A 16,850-nucleotide genomic window follows, 5' to 3' on the forward strand; every position below is an offset into this window, starting at 1 on the left:
GCCGTCAGACTAAGTACCTCTCTCCCTCCCTCCCTCTCTCCCTCGCTCTCCCCCTCCCTCACTCCCTCGCTCTCTCCCTCCCTCACTCCCTCACTCCCTCTCTCGCGCGGACGCAGTGAAAGATACCGGTACTAGTTAGTATGTAGAAGTGCGAACTCCGCAGTCAGTATAGAAGTCAAGAAGTCAAGTGAATGCGGCAGTAAGAGGTATATAGAAGTATTCGCCGCAGCGCGCGCATTCTACCCAGCTACCCATCTACCCATCTACCCAGCTATTATATCGCACCCCACCGAGTCACGCGTTGTCAAATCATCAAATCATCGAATCGCAGCTCGCAAACACGCCATCATGTGGGGAGAAGGAAGAGGTTCGTTGGCTACCTGGTTGACTGCCTGGCTGCGGCCGTTTGCGGACAAGACCACCAAGTTTCGTCCAATCCGCGGTATACACAACTTTTGTTCTGTGTTGTGCTGGCCGAACCCGCCCACTCCCGCCGGGAGCATCGAAAGTACGAGTATGATCAGCTGTGCACTTGATGTATCTCCAATCACTTTTCCGCTCACACTCCACCTGTTGGGTATCTGCTGGTCCCCCCGCTGTTTAGTCACGAATATCACTCGCCTCCCACACTCGCCCCCCTCACTCGCCCCCTCACTCCCTCAGCGCACCAGCCACAGCAATCCACTTGGCAAGATGATATATATACGCCCACACGTGCCCTACAGCTCGTATATGTATCGCAATCACTCCACCAACCCGCTCATTAACGTACGGCCTGTACCAAGTATATCGATGCACAAAAAAAAGAAGACCAGAAGATGAATAAAAATAAAAAATAAAAACCAGAACACGACCGTATGGTATTTTAATAAGACATAAAACATTGCCAAACAACTAACACCCCCCGCCCCCCATCCATCCATCCAGCCACCCATCCGTCCATCCATCAAAGTAAACCGTCATCATTATCCCGTAGACCATCTATCTGAACTTTGCAACACACCGGCCCATAACCTCGCCCTGGCACACCAGCTCGGCGTTGAACTCGGAGCCATCGAGCGTGAGGTAGATATCAAAGTAAACGCGGTAGAAAGTACCCTGCGGCGTATCCATGCGTTCAAAGTCCTTCTCAAGGTTCTTACGCGAGAGGTCACTGGTTAGAGTTACCACCTCCTTGATCCCTATAAAAATGTCCTCTGATTAATATGAGACCAACCACCATACGGGGGAATGGGTGGGACTTACTAGGATCTTTGGTGTACTCGGGGCACTGGTCGTCATCGCAAGCATACAGGATATCCTCGTACATGAGCGTGGCACCCGGCGCAACCTGTCTAAAGAACGAGACCTTGACGGGCTCACCGATCTTGACCCTCTGGCCCTTGGTGACGAAGATCTGCCTGGTGTACTTGCATCGGTCCTTTCCGTCCAAGCTAGGGACTCGGTAGGCCTCGGGGTGGTGGCCCTCTTTGAATGGCTGCAGCGTGGCCATGAGGTAGTGGCGTCTCGCGACACGCGATGTGACGACGCGTTCCGTGATACCGGCCGTTACCGCTCCCTTGACGATGGCAGCTACCGAGTCCATGGGGCGGACCACCTTGGACTGGAACTGGGGGGGCACGTGCAGCTTGATCTGCTGGAAGAGGTACTCGGAAGCACCGAAACCACCGACGACGAGCACGTTCTGCAACTGGCGGTTCTGCGCCTGGATGGCGATGATCTGGTTGCGGACGAGCTCCAAAATCCGGTTCACGACGGGCTCGAAGCACTGCAGGATCTCCTCGTTGGTGAATGACATGAATCCCTCCTCGATGCCGGCTTCGGGGTATTCCTTCTCGATGCCCACATCCACGGCCCATTTCTGGCCGTTGTTTCGGAAGTCGGCCTTGATCCGATTCTCAAAGTCCATAATGCACTTGGCGTACACCTTGCCGGCCGTCTTGGAACCGTCGGGAAGCTTCATCTTGCGGATCTTGGCACGCAGGATGTTGGAGAAGTTGCGGTTGAGCGCGGTTGAACCACACGAATCTCCGGAGCCGGCGGTACACTCGGCGACGGTGAACGGGACCTCTTCCTCGACCTCGTAGGCGATCAGATCGACGGTACCACCACCGCAATCCACGATCAGCACCGCGTCGTGCACCTTCAGGTTCAACAACCCCGTCTTGGAACAGAACATAGCGGCCGCCTCAGGCTCGGTGATCAGAGTGAGACGGTTGTCGTTCTCATCCCTTAAGAAACCGGCCTGAATGGCTGCGGCACGGGTAGCCGCCTTTCCTGCATCGTTCCAGATAGCCGGAACGGTCAGGAAATAGCGAATGTTGCGCTCCTCACGGTTGAACACCTCTCCCAGCGTCTTTTGCAGCTGTGCTCGCATGGCACCACGGAGCTGGAATAGGTAATCTGCCGCCACATCGATCTCGGACTTTCCCGGGGGGAGGGGAGGAAGGTTGATGGGATCGATGTAAGTGTTTCCGGAAAGCATAAGCTGAAGCTTAAACCATTCCACCTATAAATTCATCAGCAGCCGCTCATTTTTTGGCTCCGCATCTCCCTTTTCCCACCTTTTGTACACCCGGCTTGGGGTAACCTGTTGGCGCCAGAGCGTCGGCGATATCTGGACCCCATCCTACAACTTTCTGATACTGATCGTAGTAAAGAACCGTTGGGATCTACACGAGACGAAAATTAGCCAACTGTCCACTTTTCTTCTTCTCTTTCTTTCTTTCTTTTCGAATCGCGATCTACAAGTTGCAGCGCACTCCTTTCCACCCTTTCGATTTCTCACCTTGTTTTTTGTCTGATTACCAGCCCCAGGCCATTCCGTGATGATATCCTCCTTCGCTTCCTGGTCCGTTGCGAACGCGAAAGCAACACCACTAAAAGTAGTACCCTATGACCCGCTAATCGTCAGCAACCCACCAACTCGCAAAGCTCGAGTCCCAGGACCCCTGCTCTTTCCCATCTTCCGATGAAAATGGAGAGAAAGATAGAAAGAAAAAAACTCACAAAATCAATTCCGACAATCAACTGCGCCTTACTCCGATTATTCGTCTCCATCTCCGAAACAGGTGGTCTCATGCCTCCGCCCATGATGCCCTGTTGGCTGCCGGTACTGGCCCTGTGTTGCTGCTGTTGCTGCTGCATGGGGTATCCGGGCGGCTGGCCGTACGGTTGTGGCGGGCCCATCATCTGCTGATTCGACATCTGGGGCGGGATACCGCCAATCTGCGTGGGGCCGTAGGGAGCCCCGCCGTGCGGCGGCATCGGAGACTGCGGACGGCCCTGCTGCACTAGATGCGGGGCGCCGACGGGCGGTCCCACGTACGGAGGCGGATACGATGGGGGTCGTTGCGGGCCCATCTGCGGATGGCCTTGCTGTACGAGGGCTTGTTGTCCTTGTTGCTGTTGTTGCTGCTGTTGCTGTTGGGGCAGTTGGTTCGGGGGCGGTGACGGCGGCGGAGGCTGATTTTTGTTACGGAAGCCCATTCGCAGTCGATTGCTGAAGCCGGGGTTTGACGACATGGCGAGGGAGAGGAAGAAGAAAAGCGGGCGCGCGAGAGGGTGGTGAGAATAATAAACGTGGGCGTCTCTTTCTTTACGTTCCGGGATCGAAAGATGATTCTATTAAGAGGGGATACGATCTGTGAAGCAGTGCAGTGGCTGCTGCGATCAACCAGGTGCCTTTCTCTGACCTGGGAATGTTTGTTGTATGGGTGGGGTGTGATGTGATGGGATGATTTTGGGGGGTGGGGGGAAGGTGGGTGTGTGTGTGTGGAAGGATGAATGGGCAGGCAAGACGGGCTGGCTTGCTGAGAGGAACACACAGCGAGGGACACAGACAGAGAGAGTTTGCCGTGCTGCGTGCGAGTTCGGTGAGGCTGAAGATTGAAAGCGCGCAAGTTAGCTACTAGCAGCTTCCAGGGAATACGGAGATGGTGGTTGGTTGTTGGGTTGGGGGGAAGGGATTGGGGGGGGGGGTGGCAGTGGGCGCATGGTAGGTACGAGGTTAAGTAGAGCAGGTATTATGGGTACGGGCAACTCACATTGTTACTTGATCTCTCCGTCTTTTCCTGTCAACCGAAGCGAGCGAGCCAGTTGGAGCAGAAGAAGAAGGAGGAAAAGCGAGCTGTTTTGCTTCTATTGGTGCCGGTAGTTGCCACTTGTTAACACTACGGCCCTTCTATGATGAATGTGTCGATGGAGCTATTGCGGGATTCCGAGGACGACGAGCAGGAACGAGTGAGGGGGGGGTAGGCGACACAGCGAGGGAGCACACACGCACACGGGCGAGAGTGGTCTTGTGGAAAGAACGAGGTAGGGGGGAGAGTGAATGGAAGGATAATTTGAGGGCGAGTCAGGTCGGTCAATCAGAGGGGAGAAAGAGGAGAGGGAGAAGCAAGGCAAGGTAAGCCGGTAGTGGGCTGGTGGAGGCTGGAGGGCGGCTGTGCAACAGGTGGGCGTGCTGGCGGTGATACGGGAGGGGGAACCAAGGGATATTCTATGGGCGCCGAGGATAGCGCGGCAGCAGCAGCAAGTGAAGAACGTCTGCCACTGACAAGCGTAGTGGCAACTGTGAGCGTTCCGGGAAAAGGATCTTGTATCGAGGCGGCGGGGATTGAGGCTGGGGACTGTGGTGGTGGCAATGGTGGTGGTGGTAGAATAGCAGTAGCAGTGGTGGTGGTGAGGAAGGGAGGGGCGAGAAGGTCGTCCGCAGTGAGGTGAGGGGTATTATGTGATGTGATGTGATGTAGATTGCTGGGGGTTGGGCTTCGTGATTCGACATCCAATCGAATCCACACTTTCCCCGTTGGGGTGGAGATATGACTGCCTGTTGACGGTCCCGAGTACCTAGTGTCTTCAGGAGCCGAGCACGACGGTCTGTATGTGTGAAGAGGATGGAGTATAACTATGCCATGCTGTGACGACTCCGCAATGCTGTCTGCCACCGTCTCGTCAATTCATTCGGTCCATGACGACCACCACTCCTCGCGATAGAGTGCTACCCCGTACCACGGAAGAGACCATCGCAATCGCAAGGCGGAGCTGGGGAAACCCCTTCCTTCCTGTGGACCAGGTATGGTACTCTATGGTATGGTACTCTAGATACTGCGCGTTCGCTTTCGCTGCGCCCCGACCTCCGTCTCGCTCGCTCTCAGACTAGACTCCCCCTCCCAAAGTCCGAGCAGAGGAAGGCGAGTCTCACCCGACCCGAAGATGCGATCGAAATTTACCTACCCATTCAGCCTTACCCATCCCCGCCCAGCCGAGACGATCCCCGCCCAGCCGATCCCCATTATCCCGACTCCCCGCCGTCGCTCCATCATCATCAACCACCGTCCCTTCAGAGTGCGTCGCTACTTCTCTCAGCCTTCCCCCTTCCCCGCCTCCTCCCCTCGCTCATCAGCCAGAATCCCACCCCCTCCCCTTCCCCTTCCCATTCCCATCCCCATTCACCCTCCCTCACATGGGATGGCTGAAACCCTCCCAACACCAACCAAACCAACACTGACGACTAGGCAACCGCCCAGCTATGTATACCATACGTACGGCTGAACTCCCACCACCCACCACAGCTTATTTTTGCCGATAAGCGTCGACAGCTACACTTCAGGCCTAGGCCGTTCTTATCCGGTGGGCTCCAACTATGCTCCAGAGTGCTAGCAACTTGCACCCAACCGAACCGACGCTGGAGGTGTTCCGCGTGCGCAGGGGAAGAGAAAGAAAGAAAGAAAAGAAAAAGAAAAAGAAGTACCAGGAGCTGCCAATAAGTGGTCCCTCACCACCATTACGAAATATAAGCACTAGTCTATATTAGGAGCGCACTAAGCCAGATACAATAAAATGAGTGAGTGGTTGTGACTAAGTTGTATGGGGAGGAAACGCTAAGCTGTATGGGGGACAAACTGGTGAGGCGGCACTTACCCTTACACCCGAGTACATAATGCCGAGGGAAAGCGGGGACGTGAAGGAAGAACACCAAAAGAAAAGAAAAGAGAGGTGAAGGGAAGGGAAGGGCAGATCTGCGATACTTCTCGCGATCGTAGGCATACGGTACTCCAGATACTTACCAAAGTAGAAAGTTGGTGGCGGCTGGTGGTGGCGGCTGGTGCACGTCCAATAGAGTAGTTACACCGTACACGAACATACACGTGGTATTTTGTGGGATGGGATACGGGACTTCGGTATCGTCGGAGAGTACTTACCCACCTAACACAGACACATTGGGCCCTGAGGAATACCTACCTTACCGAGTGCTGAGTGCTGAGTGCTGAGTGAACACTGAATGCTGAGAAATGGTATCTAGATAACATCCTCACCATCTTCCTCGAGCGCGAAGACTTCACTCCTTATTCAGTCACATGCCCACACACACACACACACACACACACACACATATTTCCCAGGCAGACGACGGCCATTGCTGCCGCCGTTGCCGTCCAACCGTTAGATTGATTATTCGTATCTACTTTACCTACAGCATCAACGGGGAGTGGAGTGGAAGGGGGGGCGGCGATTCAGGCAGCGGGCAAGCTCTCGCCGCCCAGAGAGTTTACACCTAGGGTACTTTATGAAGGGATGCAGTCTCACCGGACATAGCATATAGGCCTACCACCATCTAGAGTACCATCTATGCAACTACCATCTCAGCCCGGACCGTACCGTACGGTACCGGTGCTGGTGGTGCTGGTGGTGGCGGCGAGGAGTTCGCTTGCCCGCCCGCCCGCTCGCCCACCCGCTCGCCACAGATAGGTACAGATACGTCTACATCCAGATACCCACAGATAGGCAGGAGATCTCGGCGCGGCTCGCTCGTTTGCATTTACATACATTCGACCCAACAGTTCCCAACTTCCCATATAGCCACCAGGCTGTCAATCTGTCAAGCCGGTAGACGAGATGAGATGTGTGGGGTCGGGGTCCCCCTTCACCGGCATCATGATCAGATCAGGCAACCTGTTCACTATGTGCTGCTCCCCCCTCCCCTCCCCCTCCCCCAAACCAAACTCACGCAAACCAAATCACGGGCCTCTCCCGATACATCCGCCGCACCTGCCACCGCCGCAGCGCAGCTTCCAATTGTAAGCCCGAGGGACCTGCATGAAATATCTGAAAAACCAAGTGAGAACAAAAGTGTTTGCGGCATAGCATATCCAGCATAGCGAGGTAGCCCAGGGGGACCAAGACCCAAGAGTCCCATTCAATAGCACTTTGTATTTTTGTATTCACACTTCATTCCGCAATGCACACCAAATCCCCATCCCCACCTCCATCTCCATCTCCATCCCAATCTCCACCGCAATCTGTACACGAGTGCTGCAATTGGTATCACCATCATAAATCCATAAAAAACAAGAACAACAACAAAAACATAAATTCGGGTATACCCCATCACGCACCACGCATCATAGACAGCCACACTAACGAAACCATACACCTCCACCTCACAAACTGCCCGGAAACACACATCTCCCCAGTCCAGTCCAACAACGAAGAATTACCATACATCCATCCATCCATCACTCCCTCCCTCGCCCAATTTAGATCCACACTGGCGCCTTAACCAGAATACTGCGCCCCCTGACCTCGACGGCCATGAACCCAGCCACGCGGAGCCTATCGCCATCCGACGGCTCGCCCGCCTGCTGGAGCAACGGAGACTGGGCCTGTACTGGCTGCTGCTGCTGCTGCTGTTGCTGCTGCGACTTTCCGTTGCCGGTAGGGCCCTGAGCAGCGCCACTGGGAGCCTGTGGCCCAGTAGACCTCTGGAGCCGCTTCATGACCTTTTCGCCGAAGCCCTTCTCGCCGCCTACCGCCTTGCCCTGCTGCTGCTGTTGTCCCTGCTTCTGGGCCGGCAATCCCGTGATGCCCGCGCGGGCTGCGGCGTCGTCTTTGGACGCAATGGAAGCTTGGTCGGTTGTATCATTGCTCGCATTGTCCGTCTGCATCAGGTCGCCTTCTGGCTGGGCGTTCATCGGAGTTCCAAGTGGGGGAAGGCCACCCTCGATCTTCATGAACTTGGCGTCGTAGCGATCGCCCGGAAGGGGGTACCACACTCTCACTTCTCTGGACTCGACGGGGAGGTTGGCGGCCAAGCCGATGGCGATGTCGACAACCATCTGGATGCCGCCCATGAGCCCCGGAGGTGGAGGGTCGTTGAGATGGGACTGTAGAGCGGTGAAAAGCTTGTTGACCAACAGCGCTCCAAGCTGCTGGCGAGCCTCGGTGCCGCGTTCGCTGTTGATGTGCGCATGCAGGGAATCAAGGGTTGTAAGACGCCAATTGCACACCTTGACGCTAAGTGCATCATGTTCCTCCCCGGTTTGGGGCATGGGCGATAGCAGCCGGATGTTGCGTTCGATCTCCTTGAGCTGCATCGACAGATTTGACTCCAGGGCAGGATGAAAGAATTGTTCCAGAATCTCGTCGACCACCCATCTGGAGATAGACGCCCGACCGACTACTGTCATTTCTCTGCCTCCCTTGCCAGCCGCTCCAGCATTGATGACACCATGCAGCCAAGAAGGGATCGTCTTCCACGACTGGCGAATCTCGAAAGCGACATTCTTGATTGCACCATCAAGCCGTTCGAAGCGCGACGTGTATTCGTTGTCATCAAGTGACGTGCGGGACTGTGCTAGGCGCTGGTGGGCGAGTGTGTTCTGGAGACGCTCAATTTCGGCGCTGCGGTCAAAGTAGAGCGACTTCACTTTGCGGTATTTGGTTTCTGTAGGATAAAAGAAAAAAGGAATCAGTCATCATTTTAGATTTTCGGGGAAGGGGGGAGGGGTAGAGGGGTTCCTACGCAAAGTTTCCAGTTCCTGTCGAGTTGCCTGGAGCTCGGCATTTTGCATATCTCCAGCTCGAGATTGCGAACGTACTTCGGGAGTTGCTCGTCCCGTCTGCTCTTGGTTGTATCCCGGGGGCACTTGGATCTGCTGTCCATCACCACCAACGCCAGCTTGATTTTGACTATAACTAGGGTTGCTTTGGTGCTGTGCGTATTGCTGCTGTTGTGGCTGCGGCTGTTGTATCTGTTGGCCAAGCGACGAAGATCCGCGGACTGGAGGACCCTGCTGTACCATGGCGTCCACTGGTCTTTGTTGTTCTTTGTGCTGTGGTTGCTGTTGATAATCGAACGACTGCTGTTGCTGCTGATGTTGATGTTGAGGGTGTGGTTGTTGTTGTTGTTGCTGCTGTTGCTTCTGCTGCTGCTGCTGGTACTCCTGACCGTGCTCGTAGTACACCGACTGGCGACCTGGCGGTGGACCAAAATTACTCTGTCGTTGCGGGTCGCTCGTGTATTCCCCGCCTCGCTGATGATTGTAGTCTACAACTTCGTTTTCCCTTGGGGTGGAAAGTATTGACTGGGGCCGTGGGGGCAGGGGTTGTTGTTGTAGATACGGGTTCGGGTGGGGTTCCTCGGTCTGAGGTTGGTGATGGTGTTGATGGTGCTGTTGCTGCTGTTGCGGTTGATAGGGCTGAGGGTCCGGAGGTGCGGCGGACTGCTGTGGTGGTTGATGTTTATTACTATGTCTCACCGAAATCCTGCGACCGAGACCGGCGACACCCCCTCCACCTGGTTGCGGGGAAGACGGAGTAGCAGCAGACTTATCACGCGAGGACGAAAATAGATTAAACCCGCCTGGCTTGCGGCTCGACGTCGTGGTGGTGGTGGTGCTTTGTGTGGATTGGCGGGCGGCAGATGCGAGCGATGTGACAGAGGATGAAGCTGAGGGGTGACTGTTGTTGTTGTTGATGGTGGAGTTATCGCTCAGGTCGATAGTGCTACCCCCACCGTTGTTGTGTTGCTGTTGCGGTTGCTGCTGCTGGTGTTGGTGTTGCTGGTGTTGTTGTTGCTGTTGCGGTTGCTGCTGCTGGTGTTGTTGTTGCAGTTGCAGTTGTTGCAGCTGCTGATGCTGGTACGGCGGCGGGTGCTGCTGTTGCTGCTGTTGCGGTTGGTATTCAGCCGCAAACTCCCCCAGTCTCGCTGGCGGAGACGAATGTTGATGGAGGGACGAGGGAGACAATGCTGACTCCTGTCGTTCGGACGGGACCAGTTGAATGGATGCCCTGTTGCTGTTGCTGTTGCTCAGATTGGTCTGCGAGAGCGTGGGTATCGTAGGATGTGTGTATACAGCTGAGCCGGGGAGAGCGATCGGCGGGGAGATGCTGAGGCGGGGTGAGTCCGGGCCACCAGAGCCAGCCACGCCAGGAGCGAGGGCCGGCGCGGCTGCGCGATTTGAGTGCTGTTTTTGGAAGAAGTTTTTTCCGATTGAAGGCATCGTGGCTATGTACCCACTGAGTGATGATGAGGGCAGAGGGTGCAAGGAAGTGAGTACGGTATGGAGACGGAGAATGAATTTGTATTGTAGATATTGGTATTTTTTTGGGAATGGTACGGAGATTTGGTATTTGGGATTGCAGAAAATAATAGCTCTAGCGATGGCGGCGTCGATGGCGGCGGTGGTGGACGCCTCTCATGGGTGGGAGACGTCCGAGGGTTTGGGATGGAGGGGTTCGGCTTTCCTGGGCAGGGTGGGGGGTAGGCTGAAGAGATGAGAATTGGATGAGTGAACGAACGAACGACGAACGAAAGAACGAGCAGCGAGCTGAAACTATTCGTTCGAGCCGGAGAATTGGGCAGTAGAAGCAACTTGTTTCAGCCCTCAAGGGATGCGGGATTGTGTGATATGAGATATGAGAGGGTGTGTGAAGGATGTGGTGGCGGGGGGGACGAGATGACAGTTCGGCAAAGTCAAGCCATTCAATCAAGTCAGGCGGCGAGTCAAATAGGTTGATGGAAGGAAGATGATGGGGATGGACAACTGCAAAGTGGTTTGCTGGGCGGGCGTGTGGTAGGGTCTAACTATCCCAGCCGTGCAGGGGAAGGCGAAGGAAACGGAGCTGCTTTTGCGTCTTCGGTTTTTTTGCTTTCTTTCTTTCCGTCGACGACGTTAACGTTGCGGCAGGTCCGAAGACTCAAGACTCCAGAGCTTTGTTCAAGGTGAGCTTTCTTTTCGCTTTGGCGGGGGCGGAGGGGCCCAAAATAGTAGCAGATCCCGAGTACCGTAGCGTAGCGTAGTCTATCTAGCCGGAGGAACGCGAGCTCAGCCACACGATTGCTTTTGTGGGTTGAGTTGAGTGGTGGATTGACTGGCTGGCGGATTGAGGGAATGGTGATTAGATGGGTATTGCCAGACTGCCCTGGTTCTTGCTCGTGAATCGTGATTGCTTGTCAGACTTTTAAACAAGTGATTAGAGTAAGGTTGGTAGTATGTACTGGCACATTAGGAAAGATAGATAAGTGCTTAGCTGATGCACCGATCAAAACACCGACGGGTGGTTAAGCAGTGTGAGGATTGTCGAAGAGAAGGAGGCCACCAAAGTCATAGGTACTACGAGGCTGACATGACGGGGGGCGCCGGCACGCTTTAAGAGCTCTGGAAAGCCCTCAACCAGGCACTTACACAGTTGAGTGCTGTACAATCAAGGGGGAGTAGAGTTCATGCAATCGATATAGTATCCACGCGTGATCGATTGCTTCTACATATCATAGGTACTTACACGGTGGACACGCGTTTTGACCGCGTTGGTGATGTGAAAACAGAGCGTCACCGAAGTATGTACCGTATCTTTCCAGTACTGTCCGAGAAGTATGCGGACATTCTCAAGAATACCTAGCGATAGCAGGAATCCTACCCGCCCCTTCCATGATACGGCAAGTACGGTACTTACTTCCACTTACATACTTCTCTCCTGTCATGTCAGGGCGAGTTCATCTAACAGCCGCCATTGCCGGTGAGGGGCACTTACCTCTGCATCTCCCTTGCTCACACCGTTTATTCTAGGTAGCATGTAGGTGAAGACGCCAGCAACACCTACCCGGTGGGCGCACCATGCCACAACGCCGATCCGACAAACCGGCTTTATCCTACGACGGCCGTATGGTACTCTACATGCTGGATCTTGACGGACTCGGATTATTCGACAGGCCGGAGCCTAAACGAATCGGGTAATTAAGGGTAATTCTGACGCTTAAATAGTGAGCCGAGCCGTTTCATGCATAGTGACTCACTCGGACCTGGCAAGCACTTCCGTCTCGTTCCGTACGTGCAGCGGACGTTAGAGTATGGAGGAGGAAAGAGGAGGCGGCGCTCGACGGCTCGACTTCGGCCGGAAGCCGTCAGTCGTCACATGCTAGAATCCCGATGCCCAGCCCGTCTAACTGGCAGGGCGCCAGTCTCCGGGACGGACCGAGGACTAGGTACCGCGAAAATCTGTTCGTTGTCGTCCAACAGGCAACTACCTGGAACTTCACGGGCATGGCGACGGACGGCCAAGGCCTTATGTTTGCCCACAGCCAGTGACGATGCAACGAGTAATAGAGGAGTTTCGCAGGTCGTGAGGGATGGTTTGCGAAATCGTTTTAGGCTTAGTGAGGTGACAAAAAGCGCTACCGGTTAAATTCGGGATCCATCGCGCTAGAGATACCGCGCGATTTGTCTCTTCAACCCGCACACGCTTGGGCCAACTAGTCGAGTGGGATGATCCAGTTAGGCATAGTGAGTGTCTCCTCTAAGGTGAATGGGGAGTAGCGCTACCTGCTCTAACATAGATGGGAAGTAGCGTTGAGAAGGAGAGTTGTTGTATCGGTCTTTGTTACGTACAAGTGTCATCCAGAAAGCATTGGAAGTCAATAAACCCACACAGTTACAGTCATTGAAGGAATGACTCTAGTCAATGAGCAGGAATGACTCTGGTCATTGAGGGAATGACTCTAGTCATTGAGCAGGAATGGCTCCAGTCACCGAGCAGCAATGACTGAGTAAACCCGCGAGACTCGAATAAAATACCGACTTAGACAGTCTATTGAAGTTCATTTCGACAGTACAGTGATGCTGGCCTTCGCGATGCGCATCATGGTGATGTTGGAGTACTCCTGTCTATACTGCCGTGCTCTGCTCTCCTCTGTCGCGGAGAATTTTTACTGAGTCTACGCTAGTCAAACCGCTAATCTCGAGAGTAGTCCACTTTTTCTCAGCCCGCACCTCCGAGTTGCGAAACGCCTTTTTTCCCACTAGAGGGCTCGGCACGCTAAAAGCCCACCTCACAGAGATCCCTCAGAACTGCAAAACTCCTCTAATGTTTCGCATGGCTAATGTAATCGCGTTAGGCGCTCACAGTAGGTACACTGCATGGACGTTCACCCATGCCTGACCCTATTGGCGCCGTCGAAAGGGATCCTCGGAGTACTACCTATAGAACTCTATGCTATGGGAGTCCGTTCGTTTGCCTTTAACTCTGTGAGCCTGTTTGAACGGTGTGTGTAAAAGAGTAAAAAGCCGCGTTCGGCACCGTCACAGAGCAGTCTACTATTGGCCATTCTCTTCGCCAGCCGAATTTCACGGATTACCGCGCCGTGCCCAAGCATGCCTTGAATTGGACAGAAGTATGCATGTGCGTGGAATTTTGTTACGTGAGTTCTTTGGAGGTGGGGCTGATTCGTTTGCCACTCGATTCGACCTTGTGTCGCCGCCGTTCCAAAGAAGAGCGAATTCATGGTTTTAAGCCTCGCACCATAGTAGCCTCGTAACCATCTACCCGAACGGGCCCCTGCTGTCCTGTGTGTTCGAGCCCCGAATGAAATGGAAAGTATAATTGGACATGGCCGAAATGATATGTACACACCATATTCGGGCACCAGTAACGCCATGTACATATTTTCCGAATGAATGCTCCTGCTAAACCCCCTACAGTCCGTTAGATACTCTGGAGTGGAGTATGGTGGATACTATGGTCGTGGGTGGTATTCATTTGACATGGGAGGTGGGCTGCGATTGGTTTAGGACATCGGCCACGACCTTGCGACCGCAGCAGGACGCTTCTCTTCGCTCTCACAACCACCACTACCACCACTACCCACCACCATCACCACCGCCGTCATCATCACCGACCACTGCCTCGATCCAGATTAAAATCTCGCCTTCCCTGTCGAAACTGATCGCTATAAACTCACAATTATTCACAATACAAATCCTCACCTTCGCATCGTCACAACAATCGTCGCCGTCGTCGTTGCGTGTTGCCAACTGATCGGTTACACCTTCCCCCCTCCCCCCGATCAATGGCTTCGGCCGTACCAAAATCTCGCCCCCGTCAATCGATGGCACCTACCGTGGCTCCCCTACAACACCAACAGCAATCGCCGCCGTTTCAGGCCGATCACTACGCATTCCCATCCCCTAACGCGCAACCATACGACCACTCGCCAGCTTCGTACACATTCACAGGCCCTGTATGTCGCTACATCAATGGAGCACATTTCCAGCAGCTTCTGGACCGAATTAATGTGGGCCTCCAGAGATCTACACAGGAGGAAGAGAAGCGCGCAGTTATCGATGCAAACTTTGACGCCCTCGAGAGCGACGTGCATGGCGAGATCCGCCGTTTGAAGGCCGAGTTATTTACTTCGCATGGTCTTCGTCCGAGCCCGAATAAGCGACCTCCTGATGATGATCCGTCGTCGAACTACAGCTCGCCTGACGCGAAGCGGCCCAAGGCTGACGACGAGGACGACGAGGTTAACGCCAGGGGAAGCTGGCGTTGTCTTTACTACGAAAACGACCCAGACAGCAATTTCCACTGCAAGGGCAAGCGGTATAAGCGTGTATCGGAGCTAAGGAGGCACATCAAGACGCATACGCTTCCGCACTACTGCAAGGACTGCGGATATCGTACCGCGGAAGAGCGACGATTGCAAAACCACAAATGTGAGCCTGGTAACAAGAAACGGTATTCTCCCGTAACGGAGGAGGATCGGCTCAAGCACGAACAGCTCGCACGGATGGGCATCAAGGTGGGGCAGATGCGGCTGATCCTGTTTGGAAAAAAGAGCGACAACGAGGAGGATAATATCGCTGACGATGGTATGCCAACACTCACTCATGCACGGCTTCCTTCTCCTCAACTTTAACTAACCCCCTAGAAGACTCCATAAACTCCGAAGGACCCAGTCGGCGTCAATCCTTCAGTGATTCACAACAGCCCCAACATCTTCCAACATTTGTGCCCGTCTCCTTCCCTGGCTTTCAGAATCCCATCCTCACCTCGCAAGCACCGCTCGATGGAGTCACACTATCGCCGTCCGCTCCCATGTATATTGTACCGCACCTCCCGCAGATGCCGCACATAGCGCATACACAATATGTCGTCCCTCACGGCTTGCACCACCCGCATCCCACGCCGCCCTTTCACCCAGGCTCGGCGCCCCATTCACCGATCATGCAACCAGGCCACAACCATTCCTACTACAACTCCGATTACCACCAAGAATCAAACGACTTCGTGCTCTACGACAATAATGGCACGGTGACTTCGTCACCGAGTCACCACCAGCAGTCGCCGCCACCCAACAACTACCAGTTATACACTATGCCAGGACAGTCTCCCGGATACACGATATACTCACCTCCGCCTGGGATGCCACAGCGCCAGGACAGTCTCGGCAATTACCTGTCGACTGTTTTCCCCGAGACCAACGGAGGCGGGCTCGACAATTTCGAAGGTGGAGTGACTGCGCGAGCTATGCCGGCCGAATTGATCGCGGAGATGGAAGAGAACCTTCGCAGGCAGGGCCGCACCGACACCAAGCTCGGTGTTGCCGAGAAGTATTACCGCCCCCCCTCCTGCCTGGGAACACTGCTGACAAAGTTTAAAGGTCCAAGAACTTCTTCAGGTCGTTGTCTAGCCGATCCCTTGGTAAACCTGATGGCAGTGAATCTAGTGGTGCGGAGAGGAAGATGTCGTTCTGGAAAAGACGAACGGCGAGTGCACCGGCAGAACTGGGCAACCGGAAGACCGAAGAGCACGGCATTTTGGGGGGCATCAAGAAGATCTTTTGGATTGGCGTGGGACGTAAAAGACCTACGCGGGTCGAGGAAGCTAGAGCCGATACTGCTGCACCTACTGCTGCACCTGCTGCTGCTGCTACCCCTGCCGAGGGTGCACCCGCTCCCAGTCTACCCGCTCCCAGTCTACCCGCCCCAGTGGTACTTGCTGCAACCGCCGAGGAGACACCAGCGGCCACCACTACTCCCGCCGCGCCCGCACCTACCAAGCAGCCCGCTGCCACCAGCTCTACTGTACCCGCCGAGGAAGTCATCACCCCCGCCATGGCCGCCCCAGTAGTTACCCTCCCAATGGTGCAGGCAACAGCATAAGCATTGGGGGGAGCATGTGGAGGTTCTTTATTTCTTTCGTTTATATCATCTTGACGGACAACCATTCCGTATTTTTTGTTTCCTATTATCACTTTCCTTTTAATGTCGGGCGTTTTTATGTTCTTTTTCCTTGCGTCGTGCGAATACCGAAATGACCGTCATTTGTTCATTGATACCTATATCGGATCTGGAATACCCAAAGTATTGTAGGGCGGGCTGGGGGGCGGGGGGGGGAGTTGCATTCGCTCCGTAAGGTACTTTGTTGATTGCGATTGCGTCGTCTTTGCTTGCTTGCTGTGCGATTTTTTCTTTCTTTTTTTCTACCTTGTCTTTCTTGGGATGAACTTTGTGCACGAAGCTGGTATGGTACGGTATGGGTACGGTATGGTACGGTATGGTACGGTATGGTAAGATATCACGTCGCGAAAAATTGAAATTCCGTCTTCTGCTGGATGATATTTATTGGTGGACTGGTCACTGGACCGTTATGGATATGGGACCCTACTACAGTCTACAGACATGACCACACATCCTGCCACCTGGGCCCCAGTCGGAGGACTGGCCTGGGCGGATCATTATTAATCCTGATTTCTGGCACTTGTTGAGAAGTGTCCGGTGGATACTGGA

The 16,850-nt window shown here is 54.3% G+C and overlaps 3 protein-coding genes across 3 annotated transcripts; 1 reads left to right on the forward strand and 2 right to left on the reverse strand.

The window, feature by feature from the left end:
- Positions 1–647: 647 nt before the first annotated feature.
- Positions 648–3,503, reverse strand: BZA05DRAFT_382004 (uncharacterized protein). Its single transcript, XM_051482067.1, has 5 exons — positions 3,010–3,503; positions 2,789–2,893; positions 2,565–2,672; positions 1,246–2,509; positions 648–1,181 (listed from the first exon to the last, which is right to left on the reverse strand). The coding sequence occupies exons 1-5, from the start codon at positions 3,487–3,489 to the stop codon at positions 982–984; spliced, it is 2,157 nt and encodes a 718-aa protein (XP_051344245.1). The 5' UTR covers positions 3,490–3,503; the 3' UTR covers positions 648–981.
- Positions 3,504–7,541: 4,038 nt separating this feature from the next.
- BZA05DRAFT_440273 (uncharacterized protein) lies at positions 7,542–10,286 on the reverse strand (the record flags this gene model as incomplete). Its single annotated transcript, XM_051486587.1, has 2 exons — positions 7,542–8,728; positions 8,807–10,286. The coding sequence occupies 2 exons, from the start codon at positions 10,284–10,286 to the stop codon at positions 7,542–7,544; spliced, it is 2,667 nt and encodes an 888-aa protein (XP_051344246.1).
- A 3,523-nt stretch (positions 10,287–13,809) lies between these two features.
- Positions 13,810–16,616, forward strand: BZA05DRAFT_469913 (uncharacterized protein). Its single transcript, XM_051487870.1, has 3 exons — positions 13,810–14,930; positions 14,993–15,671; positions 15,722–16,616. Exons 1-3 carry the CDS (start codon positions 14,129–14,131, stop codon positions 16,221–16,223), a joined length of 1,983 nt encoding a protein of 660 aa, XP_051344247.1. The 5' UTR covers positions 13,810–14,128; the 3' UTR covers positions 16,224–16,616.
- The last annotated feature ends 234 nt before the right edge of the window (positions 16,617–16,850 follow it).

Source organism: Tricharina praecox, assembly GCF_024521635.1.
Source record: "Tricharina praecox strain CBS 144465 chromosome Unknown BZA05scaffold_1, whole genome shotgun sequence".
NCBI classification, from domain to species: Eukaryota; Fungi; Ascomycota; class Pezizomycetes; order Pezizales; family Pyronemataceae; genus Tricharina; species Tricharina praecox.

What these genes read in the sequence shown, in the direction of transcription:
- BZA05DRAFT_469913 (XM_051487870.1), top strand. Translation starts at nt 14,129, where the DNA reads ATGGCTTCGGCCGTACCAAAATCTCGCCCCCGTCAATCGATGGCACCT. An exon ending in GGATAATATCGCTGACGATG is followed by an intron (nt 14,931 to 14,992) that starts GTATGCCAACAC and finishes ACCCCCTAGAAG; the next exon opens with ACTCCATAAACTCCGAAGGA. An exon ending in AAGCTCGGTGTTGCCGAGAA is followed by an intron (nt 15,672 to 15,721) that starts GTATTACCGCCC and finishes CAAAGTTTAAAG; the next exon opens with GTCCAAGAACTTCTTCAGGT.
- BZA05DRAFT_382004 (XM_051482067.1), bottom strand. Translation starts at nt 3,489, where the DNA reads ATGGGCTTCCGTAACAAAAATCAGCCTCCGCCGCCGTCACCGCCCCCG. An exon ending in TGATTGTCGGAATTGATTTT is followed by an intron (nt 2,894 to 3,009) that starts GTGAGTTTTTTT and finishes AGCGGGTCATAG; the next exon opens with GGTACTACTTTTAGTGGTGT. An exon ending in CCAAGCCGGGTGTACAAAAG is followed by an intron (nt 2,510 to 2,564) that starts GTGGGAAAAGGG and finishes ATGAATTTATAG; the next exon opens with GTGGAATGGTTTAAGCTTCA.